Source organism: Panthera pardus, unplaced genomic scaffold (genome assembly GCF_024362965.1).
Source record: "Panthera pardus isolate Hobbes unplaced genomic scaffold, ASM2436296v1 HiC_scaffold_21, whole genome shotgun sequence".
NCBI lineage: Eukaryota > Metazoa > Chordata > Mammalia > Carnivora > Felidae > Panthera > Panthera pardus.
The window spans coordinates 18,937,843-18,960,427 of NW_026526777.1; the positions used below are offsets into that span (position 1 = coordinate 18,937,843).

A 22,585-nucleotide genomic window follows, 5' to 3' on the forward strand; every position below is an offset into this window, starting at 1 on the left:
TATGTTTGCTAATCACTTATGACTATTGAAATGCCTTTCATAGTCCAATACAATGTGTGTCAATCTCAAATCCTGTGTTCTTATCAGTTTTCATTCTCCTCCAAAATCCACTCCCTTTCATAGATTCATAGTATTTTAGTAGGAAATTTAAAGTGATTGTGTAGGAATTGCTGTTTGGATAGGAGAGATTTTAAGCCCAAACCCCCTTAGTTTCTATTTAAAAAATGTATGCATCCTTAAATAAAGAAGCACTTTATGATAAATGTTATCTTTACCATTTCATATTACTTATGACACCATTAATAAATACCTGTCCAATCTGTATTCCTGATGAAGAATACTTTTATCAGTTACATATAATACGTGGAAACCTTCTGTAAACTTAGAGGCCTAAAACAAGATTTTATTGTTGCTGTTAATGATTCTGTGAATGAGTAAACAATATTGGCTGAGCCCAGCTAGAAGGTTCTCCTGGTATGCCTAGGGTCACTCATATGATGGCCATCAGGTCCAGAGAGCAGCAACAGCTGCTCCATGTGTCCTCAGCTCTTCTACTGGTCTAGACTGAACGTCTTCACAGAGTAGTTGCAGGTAAGATTCAGGGCAAGCCCAGTGCACCAGCACTTCGTAAGATACTGCCTGCATCATATTTGCTGATGTCCCATTCACTGAGGCAATGTGGCTGCCCAAGCCCAAGTCAGGGATGGAGGTAATACATAAGGTCGTTGAGATGGGGAGGCCTGATATATTGGGAACCTTAAATGCAACAGTCTAACACAATTTTGTTAGGCCTCTGGCAACAGAGAATGTATATTAGAAGGATATATTTACTGAGCAAAACTAATACACACGAACACAAAGACAAGAGTGGTGCAATGGAGTTGGGTTTTGAACAGCAGAAAGATTTAGTCAACTATCTATGGGGGCTTTTGGTTTTTTTTTTAATTGTGGTAAAATAGTCATTAATTTGAATTAGAAATATAAGTTCTTTTAATGTTTGTTGTTTATAGACATATTATTTAAAATATCTATATGTTGGCTTTTTGAAATTTATGTAATAATCCCATCAATGAAAGGCTATAGTAAAACTCACATATAAAAATTATGGTTTTTGTAAACAAAAATCAACAAGAAAAATTTTATTATTGCATATTAATGCATGTATAGATACTAAACTATAATGGAGCATATATTGCTCATATCATTAAACATTTCTATAGAATTTATAAGAGCTTAATAAGCTTTAGTAGTAAGTATTGAATTTGGGGTAATTCAAAGGGAAGAATTAATCTATTTAATTTGAAGACTTCAATCTTCCAATTCAAAGCTGACACAATACTACTATTAAAATTTTTTATATTGTGAAATATAAAATGCTATATTAAAAGTCTAAAATCTTTCTTTCTTTCTTTCTTTCTTTCTTTCTTTCTTTCTTTCTTCCTTTCTTTCCATTTTTATTATTTATTTATTTTTGAGAGAGACAGACAGGGTGCAAGCAGGAGAGGGGCAGAGAAAGGGAGACAAAGAATCTGAAACTGGCTCCAGGATCTGAGCTGTCAGCACAGAGCCTGATGTGGGGCTTGAACTCACAAACCATGAGATCATGACCTGAGCCAAAGTCAGACACTTAACTGACTCGGTCACCCAGGCACCCCTAAAACAAATATTTAGAATCTAAAGAACACCAGTGCAACAACCATCCACTTTAAGGAATTGAGAGTTGTCATTACCTTAAAAATCCTTCATATTCTGCCCTAAAAATCCCATCCTTCTTACATCCTCATAGAAATAACTGTTATATTGATTTTTGTTTTAGTAATTTCCTTGCTGTTCTTTAAGTTTGCCCACTATCTTCAGGTGTGCATCTCCAAACAATACAATTTAGTTTTGTGAATTTCATATAACAGAATCATACTGTGTGCAATTTTTCCTGTGTTAGTTTCTTTCACTTAATATTCTGTTTTGGAGATTCATCCATGCTGCTACCGGTGGCCAGATTCCTGTTAGTGTGTGTGTGTGTGTGTGTGTGTGTGTGTGTGTGTGCGCGCGCGTATATATATATATATGTCAATATACCTGAATTGATCAATATTTGTTGATGTGCAATGTTTAATGCCTGGTGAAGAAACCCGTACAAACCCCAACATCATGAAAGTATTTTCCTCTGTTTTCTTTTAAAAAGTTAACATTTTTGCCTTTCCCGTATAGATCTTTATTCCATTTAAAGTGGATTTGTATATATCAGAAGAGGAAGGAATGTGATTTCTGCTTACCTCATATGGATACTCAAATTGCACACCATTTACTCAAAAGCTCACCCTTTCCCATATACAATTTCATATACCCCTATCATATATAAAATGTCCATACATTTGTTTATTTTCTAGACTATCTTCTCCTTTGCACACCATTTTTTAAGTATTTTTTTTTCAGAGAATATGACCACCAAGACCAATAAGGCACAACATTTAACATTTATTTCAATTGTTTCCTATTCTCATTCAAATTTTGTTTTGAAAAACTGCTTTGAGGAAGTAAACTAAGTTGTGGTAATATGCCATATCTTTATATTATCTTGGAAGATTTTAAGAAAAGCAACATTATTTTCCTTAATGTTAACCTGCACATATGCTTAAACAAAGAATGGTAGAAGCTTGGTAAAGCAAAGAAAGGATTTTATAGGTTTTTGTTTTGTATCACCATATCTGAAGATCTACATATGCGAAATGTCTCTTTTATGGAAATAAAATTCACCTTCCTATGACCATAGAACTTATAGATGTGATTCAAGATAATTCTAAGTTTGAGTTGCTAAAAGTGAGTCCCTTGTCTGGAACTCTTATAATTTATTAAAAGAATAGAAGGGGCACCTGGGTTGCTCAGTCGATTAAGCATTGCACTCTTGATTTCAGCCCAGGTCATGATCTGGTGGGGAGATTGAGCCCTGTGTAGGGCTCCGTACTGGGTGTGGAGCCTGCTTAAGATCCTCTCTCTCCCTTCCTCTCTCTGCCCTTCCCCCACTCATGTTTGCTCTTTCGCAAAATAAATAAACATTAAAAAAAATTATCTCTCTTCTTCCTCTCCCCCTATCCCACTTGCACTTTGACTCTCTTGAGAAAAAAAAGAAACAAAGAAAGGAAGGAAGGAAGGAAGGAAGGAAGGAAGGAAGGAAGGAAGAATCTCCAGGACTGAAAGAAATTATGCATTTGCTGGTGGCCTACTGCTTATGGGCGTTTCTAGAGCATAGTAACCAATCACAAGGCTCCAACTGATTAAGGGATCAAGTGTGCTCCTATTCTATGCCTTGTAGCACACAAAATTTCTCCAAGCATAATCCTTTTTCTAAAACTGAGGATACTTAAAATGCCTATGCTTAGATTCTATTATCAATCTTCAACTAAGAGGGAAAGATGGCTAAACACCCAACTATTAATGTTAACCAGATAAGTTAAGTGTTAGCAAGTTAATTCTATATCCTCCAATTCAACGATCTACTAATAAAATAACCATTTTTAATTGATTGTGTTATTCCAGAGCAAAAATCTAAAATTTCTTTATAATACACTTTAATTTAAAAATACAGATATGGGCCTCATTAATTGGCAAAAATGTATTTTGTCAAAAAAATCATGGCACTTTTTTCTTCTTTAAGCCTTGACTGTGATCTTAGTAATGTTTAATGGTTATGATTTTGCTGTTTTATTTTTGAGGTGAAAAGAAAAGTATGTTGCTGGAGAAGGATATAAAATGAAGATAACTGAAAAAGATCTGACCTAATTCTTTTAATAGGTTAATATGTTTTACATTTAGAACTAATACCTTGCAGAAACTATATCAGTGCAATACCCTGCATGAAGGAGCTTATGACAGTAATAATAAACATAGTAAAATTTGGCTGATCATTCTTTGAAATTGGTCTTTTTAGAATGATTAATCTAGTGCTTAATATAAGAAATGTTAATTTTCCACGTATGTGCCTTAAATTCTGTATTTCAAGACAAATATTTATAAAAGACAAAGTCTCTAATAATTAGCTTTTAAGACAAATACTTTTTAAGTAAAAACAACAATAACAAAAAGTCATTCTAATCCTTCTATTTGAGATTCTCTAATATCTCAAAAACAACCTTAACTTCACAAGGAACAGTGCAGATCCATTGCATTAGATGCACTGGTGGATAGAATTATCTGAAATTTAGATAAATACTAATTGGATAAATAAATATCTTACTGTTCCAAAACAAAAGGAATCCTCATAAATATATTACACTGTTCATTACATATCAACCATCAACGAATATCATTAGGCAAGGTTTCAAAGGTAACATAAGAAGTTATAGCCTTGTCTGGGCTGGGGGAAAGGGACACTGTATTCCACTGTTTATAAATAAACAATTCCCATACATGTTTATTCAAGCCACACAGATAAAGACATAGGAAGGATGAGGAGCATAGGGGTAAAGGAGGTCTTTAAGAATACAGTTCCATGAAGATAAAAGGGTATATATGAGCCTTGCAAACACATCCCAAGGCACTGTTTTTCATTACCTTTCACTGTGGTGATCCAAATAGTGTCTCTTTCATTCAACTTAGAACCTCTAAAGACATGTCAGGCCATGTTTCCAACTCACAGCTGATCGACCCATAAGCTGAGCCAAACAATCACACACTAGTCAACACCTCAGACCTCCCAATACAGATGCCAATAGATCATGGAGACATGCTCTGGGTTAGTTGGTTTGACAGACTGTTAAAAATCCTCGTGCAGAATGCTGAAATATTAGACATTCTTACAATCTTAAGTTCAAGTAGCTTCACACAATTTGTAAAGGAAATCTGGCTAAACCAACAAACACATGTAAAAAGAATGAAGCTGGAATTATATTATATTGACTGTTTCCTGCTGCATTTCAGAAAGAAAATCTTTAATACTTATTATGTCATTTTTTTAAAAATAGAATAAGTCTTTTTGCAGACTTGTGAATGTGCCCTGGCTGCCTGGACTAAGGGATTTCTTATTAAACAAAAGCATGTGCACGCACGTGCATCCAAACACAGGGAACAGTGTGATTTCATGAAACTTGTTCAGTACCTTCAGTCTGTTCTGTAAATATGCATTACTGATAGGATTTATAAATTTCTCGCAATGATGTATAATAGACTACATACAGACCAGAAGCACAGTGCCCTCTGGTGCACATACAACATAAAATAAAATACTTATATAATAGTATCTACATAGAATCAGACACAAAAATACAATATTAAATTTTGCTTCTGCATAAATGCTAAACCAGCTGCTGGGAATTGTAAATTTCAATCATGAAGAAACAAACCAAACTGATAACCTTACGTGAAACATTCTTTATGGCAAAGATCAATACAATCTAATCCATTCAGGCAATCATTTGTACACTCCTCTACTTAATGGATTCACTGGTTTTGGGGGAAGCAGGCAGTGTGTTGGATTTAATATATGACTCCTTTTGTGTAACTTATTTATATTCAAATATATAACAAGGGTAAAAGAAAAGGCCATATATCTCCATCCCTTCCTTTTTCTTGGCCTTTGCTATCATGTCACATTTATCTGCTACTTCTTTTTAGCCCATTGCCATTTTCTTCAGTTTCTGAATGTACAATTACCTTTAAGGGAAAAAAGGATCAGGAGACTCAACTTCTCAGCAACTAGAAGATACCATTTCTATTTAAGCTAAAAAAGGTAACATAGCATGGTATGAGGTAGAAAGGAATCTCAAGAAAATTCACTTAAAAATTTGGCTATTTAAAATGATAAACTCAGCTTCAAAGTTAATTGAAATTTATATATATTGGAATATACAATATATATGTATTGCATGTACAAGAAATACTTTTAAATAACCAGAAAACAGTACTATTGTGAATAGTAAATAATAACCCTTCTGAGAATTACCCTTTCCCATCTGAAACTTTCCCTTAGAGAAACTTAGTCATACACAACCTTCAAGGAAGATATCTCTATAATTGCTTTCCCTTTGCTTCATACCTGTATATCTTGTATCTTGTGCTAAATCCCTGCCGGCTTCTGTCCACAAAATCTGTGTATTCCTGTGAGCGATGGAAGGGTCCCTTATCAGAGAGGAGCCAGTCGAAGGGGCTTGTGGCATGCTGATCCGAAACAGCAGCAACCGCTAAAACCCAGCAATGAAGACTCAAGGCTATCCACTCCCATAGAGCCATCAGAGAGAACAATTCAGCACCAGCTCTGCTCCGCCATATCATGCTTCCACTGGGGATTTAGAGCCTTCATTCTCTTAGCTTTCCCTCAACACCTAGACAAAATACACAGGCAATTAGTTAGCCCCTAGAAGATTCTGTTCTAGCAATTAAGGTGCTGAGGTGGCAAATTCTTTTGTTTTTTTTAATCTAATATCATTGTTTGAAATAGATGATAGCAAAAGTAAATAATAAGTAAAACAAAATGATTTCTTTTTTCTTTTCCAAAGCTGTGTGCCCTGCAGACTTTGTGTCCTTTTGCATTTATTGGAAAAACAGTCACTGAGTCATAACAGACTTGGTCATGACAGTGTCATACAGCCACGATCAGAAGTTTTGACGAATACTTCTTTTCTGCCTAAGTGTTTATAACAATGGTCACTTTCAAGGGAAATGTTGATATGCTTAATTATTCCATATGTTATGTTATAAATTTTAATGTTAGGTGTATTTTATTGTTTATTTTAGTTGTTTTAGAATAATCTCTAAGAAATGGATCAAAGATATTCAGGTAGTTATTTTCATAATATAGAGACTAAATGGAATAAAATTGTGCACTTAAGAATACATAAATATATTACTGTGTTTATATATATATATATATATATATATATATATATATCTATCATCTATCTATTTCTATATATAGATGGATGGATGGATGGATGGATGGATGTGCAGGGGTGATGGATGGAAGGGGAGGTGTGTGTGTTTTCTCAGACTTTTTTCCCATTATTCTATTATGGACAAACTTCTCTCATTATTTAAGCAGAATTATAATGAAACTAGTTCTAGGACCTTAAAAACATGTAAATGTGCATCTGTGTCTTATTCTTCAGATAAACAGGCATATCTGCAAAATTCATATACACACAGAAACAGACAGATGCAGATTATACGTAAACTATGAAATCACATACATTAATATTAGAAGCATTCAAAAATAAAATACCCAGAGGTGCAATCCTGGTATGGGAGAATATAGAGGACTTCACACAGAGCAGCGAATGCAATGTCTATATGTTACACAAAATATTCTACAAATATTTGAATTCAATTGTACTTTCCAACCTTCACCAATCTTTTCCAATATCATTATTTATGCCACCTAGAACTATGCAATATATAAATCTGACTAATGAAAACATTTTGATTGCGAGAGTTTTTAGTCAGGAAAATCTCTTTAGAAGGTGATCAAAATGCACAGTATTAAATAAAATATTTTAATTATAATAGTTACCATATTTCTCTGGTGTTTGGATAGGGTGATTGATATTTTTAATTTGCTTTCTAGTTATGACTCTATAATTCACAATTTAATCATACACTATTTATACGTGAAAGGTATAGAACAATAATTTTACAACTATAAAGTATCTCAAACAGTGATGCAATATGACTGACCTAGGTCATCAGATTCTCAGTCATACACACTATACAATTAGAAAGACAATGCCCACATACTATACGAGTTGCCCCAATGATGTGAGTTCTCCGCTGTCATTATTAAACAATGCCCTCTTTTGTAAACAACATAGGAAATCTGATAAGTAAAGACATTTAAAAAAGTATTTTTCACAATGAAGAATAATATCATATAATAGACAGATTTTGGAATATAAGTTGAGAGTTTCTAGATCGCCATCAATTACTTGTATAAATGTAACACTGTCAAATGATTCAATACATAACTTTTAATTATATTGTTTCTTCTGTAGGAACTATACCACTTTTCTTAAAATTAGTACATTTCATTTATATTCATAAACTGAGGATTCTTACTGTGTGTAATGGTATAGTATAATCCCATTATTACTAATAAATATTTATCTTTGTTAACACATATTTTTTTTAAATTTTATTTATTTTAAGAAATCTCTACACCCAACATAGGGCTCGAACTCACAACCCCAGAATCAAAAGTCACACATTCTTTCTATTGAACCAGCCAGGCGCCCCAGTTGAACACATATTTTCATTCTGTTGATCTAATACATTTAAATAAGAAACATTTAATCATCACTACACTACAAAAAAGTCATATTTTCTTACATAAAGACCTAGAATAGTACCAGGAAGTTGGGAGGAGCTTAGGAGTGCTTCAAGGTACATTTAATACTAATATGAAACTGTGTAATTATATACCATAAAATTAAGCCAACTCTTTATGTTCCAGCACATGAGTTCGTAAGAAAGTAGTATAGGAGAGCACCCGGCTGGCTCAGTTAAGCAGTCGACTCTTGATTTTGGCTCAGGTCATGATCTCATGGTTTGTGGAACTGAGCCCCATGTCAGGCTTTGCACTGACAGCGTGGAGCCTGCTTAGGATTCTCTCTCTCCCCCTCTATCTCTGCCCCTCCCCTGTGCAGAAGTATGTGCTCTCTAAACAAACAAGCAAACAAACAAACAAACTTAAAAAAGAAAGTAGCACATAATTGACCTGGCATTTAAGGTCTCTAAAATTCTATAGTTCTCCAATATTTAATTAGCCAGAACTACTGTTTTTATTCTTTTCTTTACCAAGTGTGTTGAAGATGTTTCATGGTTGTGATATTTCATAATCTTAACACAGAGAAAAATGGAAAGATTCTCTTAAATTGTGTGTAGGAGAACTACTTAAAAATGTTAGTATTATGTTTTCATTATTTCTGTTTCTTCTACTTCTCTAATTTGGGTACATGCTCCCACTTCTGTTTGAAAGTGGGTTTTTCTGAAAGAAAGTTCATTAGCACTGGGATAATGAGAGAATCAATCCTGTCCAAATTTGTATTAATTTGGGGGAATCTCTTGAAATCATAATTATAAGGTCTTTTTAAAGAGATGAACAATAACCAAACTATGATATCCAACATTTCCACTGAAGTCACCTTTGAGAAATCACCTTTAAGAGTTAAAAAGCAGAGGGAAAAGTAGTATCAGAATACATTAAGGCAAGATGTATGCTTCCAAAGATTCTTAGGACAAGTGGCCATTAGACTCGATGTTCACTTAAAAAAAAGTACTTCTTTCACCTAGTTTGTCATAAAAGCAGGTAAATGCACATTTGTAAATTTTAAATTATTACCAAATGGCCTGCATTGGTTCCTTTATTTGATTCGGATTAATAACCACATTTGTCCTTGTGTGAGAGATGCCTTTATGATATAGCATGCCAATTTCAAAAGTATTGGGTAGGGTTCTCTTGAAGTTACTTGGAAGTTACTACTGAAGTGAACAGCTGTATTTATAGGTGTTACTAAGGAAGGGAAATCATGAGGTCCAATGAAAGAAAGAATTATTAAACTGAGAAGTGAATTTGCTAATGTCACCCTCTGGATTGTGAGGAAATGACAAAATTATCTTGAATTTACTATTTCTAACTAAGTATTTAAGAGGCCAACTAAGGAAATGACAATGTCAATGCACAGCATGTTCTGAAACATGTGAGGGTATATTTTATGAAGAACAAAAAACAACAAAACATTAAAAACAAGGCAAAAAAAAACATGAGTTCATATTTAAAAAGTGGTATTCAATTAAAAATCGCACTGATCAAGTTTTTTATTTTCAAAAATTAAGAGGAAGCAGTAAATATTGAAGTATCATATTGTTTAAAAAATAGATATTTAGTACATGGCCTTCTGTCATAACCAATCCTCACAAAATAAAATTCAGTGGGAGCATTACCAAATGACACAAGTTTATTACTTGCAAATACCCAAAAAGTCTATGCAGAAGAAGCACACCAAAGGATGTTACATATATAGTAATAAACACTAAAGCATGTAATAAATACATAAATAATAAGAGACTATGTAACATAATATATATAGTATGTATTCTAGTATATAATAAATATTCCCCATCATTAGCTCTTCTTAATCCTACTGCAGGATGGCAATGCATTATTTTTATCCAAAATAATGACATATCATATTATTTGAAATTCATAAAATATTGGAATTTATGCAATATTTCCTATAATATTAAAAATAAATTTCCAGTATAGCTGAAATTACAGAGATAGAAAGTAGATTATGAATTACTGACTTAGACTTAATATCCTTTAGACTGAAGGGTCGTGTCATAGAGGTTCATCTTTTAGAGCACATTATCTCATTATTTAATGTCTAGTTGAATGCTGAATATTAATTATTACTATTTGTTAAACAATTAACATTGCATACTATATAATTGCTTCTTTTAGGTTTGCATTTGAACTGATTTTTCGCTAGCATGTTCAAAATAGTTTCTCAGGGAATAAAACCCATTTACAATTTTGCATATGCAAAGAAGCTTCAGAAAATAATTGTGTCAAAGAGATTCCTTTTTTTTTTTAATTTTGAAAATTGTAAAACACACAGAAAGTTGAGAGGCTAGTACAATAAACACATATATCGTTCAGCCACATCTACCAATTGTTTACATTTTACCACATATTCTACACACTCTCTCTCTCTTTCTTAATCCCTTATACATGTTTTTTTTGTATGAAGCAAGGATCCAAGGAAAACTGATTTGCTCCAGGTCATACACCCATTTTCCAAATTCCTCATCTTCAGCAACTGCTACATTGCTCTATGAAATAGCTCCTCAACAGTCATAATCACTAATATTGGAATTTATAAATATAAAAAGTTAAGTCTTCAAAATAAAGTCTCTAACTCCCAAATGATTATATTTATTAAAAAACCACATTCTTCCTTAATAATTTAATGGAATACATTCTACCAAAGCATAAATATTAGAATCATTTTATCATTATAAAATAAATATATTTGTATATAATACTCCTAGAATCTATTAAAATATATAGCATATTATTATATTACCATAGATCATATAATATATGGTATTTTATTATATATTGAACAAACATTAGCTCTGAAGTAAATATATACTAAACACTGTATAAGTAAATAAATAATGGAAGAGTTAACATATTTTTAACTGTAAATTTTCAATAGTCTTTCTAAATAGCAATTATTTATATTCCTTTTTGGTAGGATTACTAACAAAGAAATCACACGATAAAAAAAGTAAATATTACTTATCATCTACAATGTGCAAAATACCCTAACATGTTTTGGTATGAAGCTGGATCACAGGTATCACTAAAAATGCTGCTTTGGTCTTCAGAATCTTACAATCAAATGAGGAAAGCTTTATGTAAGGAAGGACACATGGCCTATAGGGTAGTCTCTGTTAGAAACCAATACCTCTGTCAACTAAAAATCAACATTTTCCATTTTTTTCTCCTTCTGGTTTCTTTATCTCATAAACGATACTTCCATATTCTCAAATCTTTAACCCCAAATCTTACTTTCCTCTACCTTCTCACTCATTGCACATATCCAATCAATTCCCAAGTTCTTCCCAAGAATCAAATCTAACACTTTCATTCCACATGCACTTGACTTGAGTGGGTCATTCTGTACCCCCAATGCTACCACCATAGCTTCTATTCTGGGTCGCTCCAATAGCTTCATAACTGGTCTTCCTAATACCCATGTGGCTCTCTCCAATTTGTTCTTTATACTACAGAGTTATCTTGATATAAAGTTAAGTTTGAACCTACAACTCTTTTACCCCCGCTTATGATTTTGTGTCATTTACCCTCTGGATAACATCCAAACTTTTCAAGATAATTTTTAAAATGATCTTTCCTTACTTAACTCTTCCTCTGCATCTTTTCTCCCTATATATAACACTACAGTTATCAATCAAACATCAACCATGCTGCAAGCATAATTTTATTCCTCAAATTCATCTCCCTTTCTCCCTTTCTTCAGCATCTTTGCATATGCAGTTTATTCTACCTGACCTATTATTTCTACTTGAATCCCTTCACCTGCTCAATCCTTACCTATATTTGAATTTCAGACTAGACTGTCATTTCTCCATGAAGCTATCTGTGATCCTTTGAGATTGTTTGGTCTTCATGATCCCATCACTTCATCTATATAGCACATTTATATTGTATATTTATACATATATTTTGTCTGTTTGGCTACATATCTCCCCTGACTTCAATCAGACTTAGTTTTAGGGGACGATAATTGTTCGTATTTTAATGACAACCAGGTACAGTTAACAAAGTACCTGAAATAAAGTTTCTTAATAAGAATTGGTTAAGTGAATGAATAAATAGTGGGTAAGTAAGTAGTAAAATGAGGTGTAATTAATGTGATGTGGATGACAAGATTAAGAAAACTCATTCTACATGGAAAGAAGAAAGCTTTACAAAGGAGTTTGCATTTGAGCTACACAGGATGACCATAGTTTTATACTTGAGAAAGGAGGGAAAAGGAGTCCTGACATAATGGTTTAGATGTCCAAATCACAAACATAAATGACACATTCAAGTAGTATCAAAGCAAAGCATTCTTAATATTCAAAAATTGTTAAGAGCAAGGATATAAAACTATCATTAATTATTAGCTTTAAGTATAATTATAAGGGAATATAATGATCATGCATATAAACTTAGGATCCTGTCATTTATATTTGTTATTCATAGTTTCTAAAGATAGGTCACATGAACACGAGGTCAAATGTAAAGTCAAACATAAGATCTCTTTTCATTATTAAGCATAATGTATGTTATACTGTGTTGTCATTCTGGAATTTAATAACAGAAACAGCAGTTGAATAGCTTGCTCCTCCCCATTTGAAAGGTCATATACTAGGGATAACTTTAACTCAAATCCTTCCAAAGTTTATTGGGGGGAAAATAGACAGTGATGATGAAAATGACATTATTTTCTTCCCAATAAATTACCTTTATCAAGGTCTTTTGGTATGCCAAAAATTTGCCAATATTTCTGTATTTCACCTCATAGCAACACAATGCAGTATATATTAATATCACCATTAGCTTGTTTAGATGACTGAGGTTCAAGGTGAATAAACATGCAACAGAGCAAGGACCGAATGGCATTAGTCTTGAACCCATATTGAAAACCATGCTCTCCCTATGATACCACACTACAACCTAATCAGAACTGATTGCAGATTGAAATTTATTTATTAGGAATTTTGTTACCACTTAATAAAATGCTTTTGAACAAAATAAAAATTTTAAATGGAAAATATAAATAATGGAAATAGAAAATGAAATAAAAGTTAAATGTGATTCAGTTTAATATCTTTAAAAACAGGTACTATAAACTAAAAAATTGCAAAACTACTTTTTTTCAGATTATGTGTGCTATTTATTGGGTTAAAAAGTATAATCATGGTCAGAGTGATTTAATTTACCTATTTGCTCTTCATAGAAATTGCAAGATTAATCCAGTAGGTTTAATGACTCCATATTATTATAAATTGCTTTATAATGAAATGAAAAAAAAAAACAGAGTTGGTGTCTCAAAATGGAGACATAATAAAATTATGAGATTATTTTAATATTTTCTGAAATGCATTATAAATTTTTAACCAAGGTAAGTTTTCTTATGTTGTCAAAAATGCCAGATAATTACATGAATACTAGGATCATCTTTCACAAGTATTATTTTAAGGAATAATAGTGTGAAAAGTCAAGACTACAACTAAAAATATATATTTTAAAGTATTATTTGGCAGGATAGATGAGTTATGAGGAAAATCATTTCAAAGGCATTGCTTTTCTAAAATGGCAAACTCAAGTATTACATTTGGTGAACGTATTCAAAGATATGGATAATATAACACATCATCTTCCTATATGCATATACATATACACTTTTCACCGTTGAATATTCATGACCTATATATGGTATATGGTCAAATAAATAAAAGAATAAGAGTTCCATTATTCAATGATTTACATCATTACTTCAGTAATGATGTATTAATTTACGGCTTTAGTTAAATGCCAGTTATGTTCTATAATTTTTTACCTCAAATGACCTTAAATTCTTCTTTCTTATCTAGACATTGTTTATATAAAAGTAATGAATTTTTAAATAGCCTAATGGAGTAGAATTTGGCATTTTATTCTATAAAGATGTCAAGAAATTCATCAAGATATAAAATCTTGCATACGTTACATAATGCGTGCCTTTTTCCACACAAGTAGGCAGAATTTTGCCACTCTCTCTTTCCTGCACTCCACCAGGAGTATACAGAAATAGTTGCTCTGCCTTTGTGCACCTGTTGAAATAAATAGTAACATGTAGAAATGGGGAAAAAAGTCATTCTGACTTTTAGCCATGCAGTTTGTCACTGGGTATATCTGGAAATTATAATGAAAGGTTTTTTTTCTTTTCTTTATGCACTAATAATCCTTTCAATATCTCTCAAAAAGTAAAACAAATATATAAAAAGCCAAAAAGTTGTGATAATCCCCAAAGCAAAAAAAAATATCATATAACTCTAGGCATCACAGACACCTAAGGTTATCCAATCAGCGACTTAAAAAAAAAAAAAAATGGAATGTGTTCTTTATGTGAAATAGCAATTCCTTTTGAATTTTAAAAATGAATGGGGGGGCGCCTGGGTGGCTCAGTCGGTTAAACATCCGACTTCGGCTCAGGTCGTGATCCCACGGTCCATGAGTTTGAGCCCCGCGTCGGGCTCTGTGCTGACAGCTCGGAGCCTGGAACCTGCTTTGGATTCTGTGTCTCCCTCTCTCTCTGACCCTCCCCCATTCATGCTCTGTCTCTCTCTGTCTCAAAAATAAATAAACATTTAAAAAAAATGTTAAAAATAAAAAATAAATAAAAATAAAAAATAAAAAAATAAAAATAAAAATGAATGGGGATGCCTGGGTAGCTCAGTTGGTTAAGCACCTGACTCCTAATTTCGGCTCAGGTCATGACCTCGCAGTTCCTTGAGTTCAAGCCCTGCATCGGGTTCTTTGTTGACAGTGTGGAGCCTGTTTGGGATTCTCTCTCTTTCCCTCTCTGTCTGCCCCTTCCCCACTTGTGCACATTTTATCTCTCTCAAAATAAATGAACTTTAAGAAAAATCTAAAAACAGGGGCATCTGAATGGCCTAGTCAGTTAAGCATCCAACTTGACTTTGGTCATGATCTCGCATCTTGTGGGTTTGAGCCCCATGTTGGGCTCAGTGCTAACAACTCAGAGCCTGAAGCCTGTTTTTGATTCTGCGTCTCCCTCTCTCTCTGCCCCTCCTGTGCTCATGCGCTCTCTCTCTCTCTCTCTCTCTCTCTCAAAAAAAAATAAACATTTAAAATTTTTTTTAAAAAAGAAAAGTTTAAAAACATTTTTCCTGGTGGGTTAATAACTCTTTTAAATCCTTTCAAATATGTTGTTTTTAAAATTATTAAAATAACTACAGACTAGATGGATTTCCATTCATAAATCTTCTAAAATTTCACAATATGCCACTATTATCCTTTTTACCACCTTTGTTCATATGAAGTTTGTGAAGGTCTTGCTGGCAGAGATTATGTTTTAGTAATCCCTGTGGCCCTTAAAGCTTAACAAACTGTCATGTACATGGCAAATTTCTGGAACATGTACTGAATGCCATTTTTTTCTTTTGTTTGTAGGCTATTTCATTATGTCTGCTTAAACCAGAAAGAGATTGTCATTATATTAATCTGTTAGTAATCCTTTATTTTTATATTTTTTCACTTTATTTTTTTAAATAACTGAGCTTTCTCATTTTAAATCATGTTGTATAGGTTAAGACTAGCCTGAGAAGTGAATCTTTCCAGTGATTTAACTCTGATAAACCTACATTCCAGAGGGTCCTTCTCATTATTTATTTTAGCTGATCAGGCAATACAGTGCCTCTGAATTACAGCTTTAAGTGTTTTCCATCCTAATGAGGGTTAGCATTCCTCTGAGGAGTATATACTGCAGAGGGAACTAATCTCCTGCTTGATCCTGTCAATACAATCTTGTCCTACCAATAAAGAAGAAGTTAAATGCTACTACCTAATGGTGGAGCTGATTAGAAAAAATGAAGAGAAGGGGAGTTCCGTTCCTTAATTCTGTCCAGCACGTAGGGAGCATAATTCTTAAATGCCCAAAGTGCAAGAGTCATTTGGCTTATTTTTTAGATTTTAAATGTGAAATATCTTGGTGTTTCAACATAACTGATTACATAACAGCACATCTTGGTGAGATTCAGATTGTATTTCTTTTTAATTCATAAGGAAAGAGTGGTAAAAGGATAAAGAATAAATTTCAGATGCAAGATGTTTAGAATAGTATATTTAAATTGCAAAATCTAATGTTAAAGTATGAAAAATGCTTTTGAAAATTGATTATAAGTATCTTTGATTACCAAAACAATAAAAGAGGAGACAGCTTAAAACAAAGATATTTTTTCCAGAGGAGTCTGGGTGACTCAATCAGTTAAGCATCTGACTCTTGGTTTCAGCTCAGGTCAAGAACTCACTGTTTGTGAGTTCGAGCCCCACGTCAGGCTCTGTGCTGACAGCTTGTAGCCTGGAGCCTGCTTCAGATTCTGGGTCTCCCTCTCTCTCTGCCTCTCCCCCATATATCTCCTCTCTCTCTCTCTCTCTCTCTCTCTCTCTCTCTCTCTCAAAAATAAAATAGACATTATAATAAACAACAATTTTTAAAAAATAAAATAAGATTTTTTTCCAAAGAAGACATACAGGTGACCAACATACACATGAAAAGATGTTCAGTATGACTAACCGTCAGGGAAATACAAATCAATCCCACAATGAGATATATTACCTTATACTTGTCAGAATAAGTAGAATCAAGAATACTAGAAAGAAGACAGGGCCAGAATATAGAAAACAAGGAACCCTCATGCACTGTTGGTGAGACTGCAAATCGCAGTCACTGTGGAAAACAGTATAAAAGCTCCTCAAACAATTAAAAATAGAAATACCATATGATCTAATAATGCCATTACAGGTTATTTACCCAAAGAAAAGAAAAGCACTAATTTGAAAAGATATACGCACCCTTATGTCTGCAGCAGCATTATTTACAATAGCTTTGAGTGTCCACGCACAGATGAATAGATGAAGAAGACGTGGTATATATACACAATGAAATATTACTCAGTCATAAAAAAGAATGAGATATTCCCATTTATGACAACATGGATGGATCTAGAGGGTGTTATGCTAAGTGAAATAAGTCAGACTGAGAAAAACAAATATTATTTAATTTACATATGGAACCTAAAAAACAAAGCAAAACATTCAGACAAAAAAGCAGACACAGATCCACAAAGACCGAAAACAAACTGATGGTTGGGGTGGGGGAAAAAGTGATTGAAAGGGAGTGGGAGATACAGGCTTCCAACTATGGAGTGAATAAGTCACAAGGATGAAAAGTACAACCTAGGGGATATGGTCAATACTATAATTAATTAATTAATTAATTAATTAATTAATTAAATAAAGATTAAAATAATCTACATGTACATACAGAAATGGAATGGAAATCATGGTTACAGACATCTGTATTTAGTATGGTCACTATAACCAGGAAAAAAATTCTGTTGTTTCTGGCACAGTCTGATAATAAAGCACCCTGGATAAAACAATTCTGGTCAGTAAAAGACTTTTGTCACATAAAGGCAAATTTAAAGAGAATTTGAGGAAATAATTTTTAAAAAAGGACTATGTGTAAGTACTATGCAATACAAAGACAATAAACATTTCTCCCTCACCTCTATGGAAAATGACCTCAGTCACAGTTTTGAAAGGCTTTAGAAATATTAAAATAAAATTTTTAATAATGATCCTGGGTAAAAACAAAGTATAATACTAACTTAGACTTTCAACAAAGGCATTTATACTTATTCGAAGAGTAAGACATAATGCTGGGTTGAAGTGTAGAAATGCTGGAGTTTGGAACCAAATGGACAATGAATCCATTGTTCTATAATAGGACCAAAACTTATCTTGGAGTTAACCAGGGCTACAAGGTAAAGTAGGCTATTTAATTAGAAATTATTATATGAAGAAACATAAATAGGAGTGTATCTTCTGAGGTCATACACAAAGTAAACATTACATTCAAGGAACTTAAAAACATTTTTTTTAAGTTTTTATTTATTTTGAGACAGAGAGAGAGCGCGTGCATGCGTGCGTGTACACACACGTGCCTGCACATGGGCGAGGGGCAGAGAGAAAGGCAGAGAGACAATCCCAAGCAGGCTCCATACTGTCAGTGAGAAGCCCAGTGCAGGGCTCAAACTCCTGAACCATGAAATCGTGACCTGAGCCAAAATCAAGAGTCGGATGCTTAACCAACTGAGCCGCACAAGTACCCTACATTTAAGGAATTTTCAAAGAAAGTCCAATAAAATTGTTAAAGTTTTTAAAAAGGTTCTGATTATTAAGCCAAAGGAAATTCTTTTTTAATCTCAAAATAATAATCTTCAGCTTCTTTTTATTCTTTTGTAAGGAAATGAAAATGTTGAAGTGTTTTTAACCTAGAAGCGTATGGTTAGAAATATTGCCAGTGGAGTCCTAAACTTGTCTTCTAGTCTTGGTTACAGATACCACTAAATTCACAGGATAATTCTTGTAATTATTCAATAATTCCTGTAATAATGTAATACTTACTGCAATTCCAGTGCAAGCAACACCAGGCAGGGATTGGTATCTGTTTTTATTCACTAATGCATCTGTAGCACTAACAAAATAACATGGCGTGGAGAAAGCCCTCAGTACACATATGATGGAATAAGAAAATTAAATTTGCAAATTCTTACAATGTTAATCGTTTTTTGTTCATTCTAGTCACTAAAAAACAAAAGCATAACACATTGGAAATGTTTCCATTTAAAAAAAAGCTAACATTTAAAAACAAAACAAACCGTGATAAAACATCAACTAAGTCAGTCATCACTCTGAGAATTGTTATGGTTTTACCTTCAGAACTGTCCTGGTTCCTTCATTTGCCTTTAATAATTATCCTCAGAACTCTGAATGGAAAATACATTCTTTACTGACCTATCTCTATCCTGAGAAATATGACATCCCTCCTCTTTTCTCAAAGAGAATTGTATTTATAATATCAAAATTGGACATGTGTGAAAACAAATAGTGGCCAAGCATTAAATTTGCCTTTGTTCATTAACTAAAACAAAGTGTACTACACAAAGCAAAAATAAAAATTGTAAACATCTTATGAACAACTGTTATATCTTTTCATTGTTATATTCCCAAGGTTCACTCCATTGCACACCACTGATCATACATCCAATAAATGTTTAATTGTTTTGTTTATTTTTTGAAAGAGTAGGAGAGAGAGATCATGTTGAGGATGGACAGAGAGAGAGAGAAACCCCAACCAGGCTTCATGCTGTCAGCACAGAGCCCGACATGGGGCTTGAACCCATGAACTGTGAGATCATGACCTGAGCTGAAATCAAGAGAAAACGCTCAACCAGCTGATCATCCATGTGCCCCCAATAAATAATTTTTTAAAAAACCAAAATAACAATAAAAAGAGGTGATCTACAATAAGCAAACCAATCCAACATCAAGTAGTTAATTTTTTTATCTACTGTTCTCCGTGCCTTCTGAACTACCATCCAAGAAAGCACGTCAGGGGCGCCTGGGTGGCTGTCGGTTGAGCGTACTTGGCTCAGGTCATGATCTCACGGTTGGGGGGTTCGAGCCTTGCGTCTTGCTCAGAGCCTGAGGCCTGCTTCGGATTCTGTGTCTCCTTCGCTCTCTGCCCCTCCCCCGCTCACGCTTTGTCTCACTCTGTTTCTCAAAAATAAATAAATGTAAAAAAAAATTTAAAAACATGTTTATTTAAGAAAGCATGTCAGGACTCTCCATGTTTCTAATCAAAGAATGCACATCTTACCTCATGGCCAGAAATGCTGGAATGGCCAATATTTTCACATGGTAGCTAGCCATATATTGCCTGGTTGGTAATATATTCCAGCTTGTCTAATTAAGCTTTTTTCTAACAATATGTTTTATTTTCCCCCAATATACAATTTTGAAAACATCTGACATTTTCAAGGACCATTCTTGTCACTATGTTACTTTAACTCTTCAAACTTAGAAAGTTATAAGGAACATAAGATATTAATTTCAAAAGAAAAGCAAAGTAAATCTATTTGAAAAAATAATTTATATTCTTGAAGAGAATTTTTATATTAAAAACAGCAAGATCTTGAAGGATATTATAAGAAAGCATAAATAAGACATTACTATGTCTAATATATAGAAACTATTCAGTATTAGCTATACCCAGCACATTATGTACACACTGGTCGTAATTTTTTAAATGATGTTGTCTGAACCTGTCAAGAATTACCTTCTAAACAATAATCATAGGAATCAATATTATGGGAATTATCTGAGAATGAAATTTGGTAATAAATAATTTTTTTAAAGTTTATTTCTTTTGAGAGAGAGAGAGAGAGAGAGTCAGCAGGGGAGGGGCAGAGAGAGAGAGAGGGAGAGAGAGAGAGGATCCCGAAAAGACTCCTCAGTGTCAGTGCAGAGCCCCACGCAAGCCTCAAACTCACGAACCATGAGATCATGACTGAGCTGAAGTCAAGAGTTGGACACTTAACTGACTGGGCCACCCAGGTGCCCCAGTAATAAATAAATTTTCATGAACAGTTAGCAACTGGTTAGTTTCAAATCCTGAGTCAATAAATTTTCATCTTCAGTTTAGACCTCTAGAAATCTATATCAAAATTATAGTAAAGCATGCTAAATTTTTGTCACTTTTGTGATGAAAGAATCATGTGAAGCTAGATAAAACTTGTTTGTCTTACTGACTCAATATTATTGATAAGAAAGAAATATTTTTGCTAGTTAATCACAGCCATTTATATGAAGTTACTGATTCTTACTCTAAATCAAAATTGATTTTCTTAAATAGCAGAAGTCAGGGATAGGTTTTAAAAGTAATAATGACATAAGTGATCTTTCTTATTCATTCTGGCCTATTTTTGCATGATTGTAAAATGGCTTCATTTCATGGATGGATGAAAGAAATGAAAACACAAATGAAACACAAATGAAAACCTGCTAGAGTTCTGAGAGGAAACGTGGATCCTCAGTTATTTTTCCTCATGGTTTTGTCACTAGTCAAACATAATCAGTGTTATGCTTTTAACCAAAATATAAAGATAGCTACATATTTAAAATGTCAATAATCTGTCCTGATCTAAAAGTTCTCAAAAAAAGGAGTGATACATTGCAAAAATCTGTGTGTTGGAGAAAAAGAAGTTTATAAATCCATAAGCTATATCTCCACTCAAAGGTGAGAAAGATACTTAAAGCAAGTCCTTTAGTCAAAAAAGAAGTTTTAAATTTAAATTTAAGATATGTGGAGTGACCCTTAAGAAATTTCTCAGGAGTCCCATTTTTCTTAACTATGGATTTTCTTTCGACTCACAGAGAAGACTGGATTCACTTCTCTTAGTTCACAATGTAAAAATGAAAACACTGTTTTTGGGTAATTGTTAAAATTTTTGACATGTACAAAAGAGTAAATTTTACACATTGGAAAACACACCCCCCATAATAATTGCTTTTTTTTTTACTTAAAATTAAGAAGTTGTTTAAAAACTCCATTTGGACAGAAATTAGTAAAATGGAACAAAAATATATACTTTCTAGTTGTTACTGCTGTTGATTGGTAATTGGGAGATCATTTTCATTCTCTGGAAACTTTTTGTCTTCCACATTATTCCCTAGTGTAATTTCCAAAATACTACTTATCACAGTGATAAAATATATTGTAACTTTGTTTTTGAATATTAGTGACAGGTCAGAATGAATAATCAAAAATTCAATTACTTGTAAACCTGAGTCATTCAATTTAAATGTTTTGTGTAAGTTAGACTTGGTCTATATATTGATATCTTTGGTATAAGAAAATGTTGAGAAAAGCATGAGTTAATTATCTAAAGAGATCACTTTATACAACTTTGATGTAAGATTTATTTAACCTTTAATGATTTTCTTCTAAAAATTTCAATTGTGTTTATTATTATTTAACAGTTGTTTACTTCTGAAAAAGACTGTTCTATCATCTCTTTATATACATTTAAAGAGCTGATTTTTCAAACCATCAGAAATGTTACCATACTAAAGACATGAAAAACACTTAAATGTATTATCTACACCAGGACTTCCTGATTTAATTAATTTTGTTCTAGATTTACTTTAGCTACAACAGAAGAAGCTTCTGCACACAGTATTAAGTTGCATATCTGAAAGCAGTTAAAATATACTTGTATCTTTAAAGGATATGCCTATCAAAGATATTACAAATTACAAAAAACACATTATATGCAACACATGGGATTCAGTAATATGATACTTGATTAAACCCATGCTTGATTTTTTAAATGTAATTTTTGGTTTGATTTAATCACCTTTTCCAAACTACCTTGTATTTGTGGACATCATCTGGCA

The 22,585-nt window shown here is 33.0% G+C and overlaps 1 protein-coding gene across 3 annotated transcripts in view; it reads right to left on the reverse strand.

The window, feature by feature from the left end:
• BRINP3 (BMP/retinoic acid inducible neural specific 3) overlaps positions 1-22,585 on the reverse strand; it is a 415,072-nt gene that overhangs the window by 384,181 nt on the left and 8,306 nt on the right. For all 3 annotated transcript variants that reach the window (XM_019465615.2, XM_019465616.2, XM_019465617.2), the window contains exon 2: positions 6,029-6,314. In XM_019465615.2, the coding sequence (XP_019321160.1) occupies positions 6,029-6,264 (236 nt within the window). In that variant the 5' untranslated portion in view covers positions 6,265-6,314. The remainder of the gene's footprint in view (positions 1-6,028; positions 6,315-22,585) is intronic.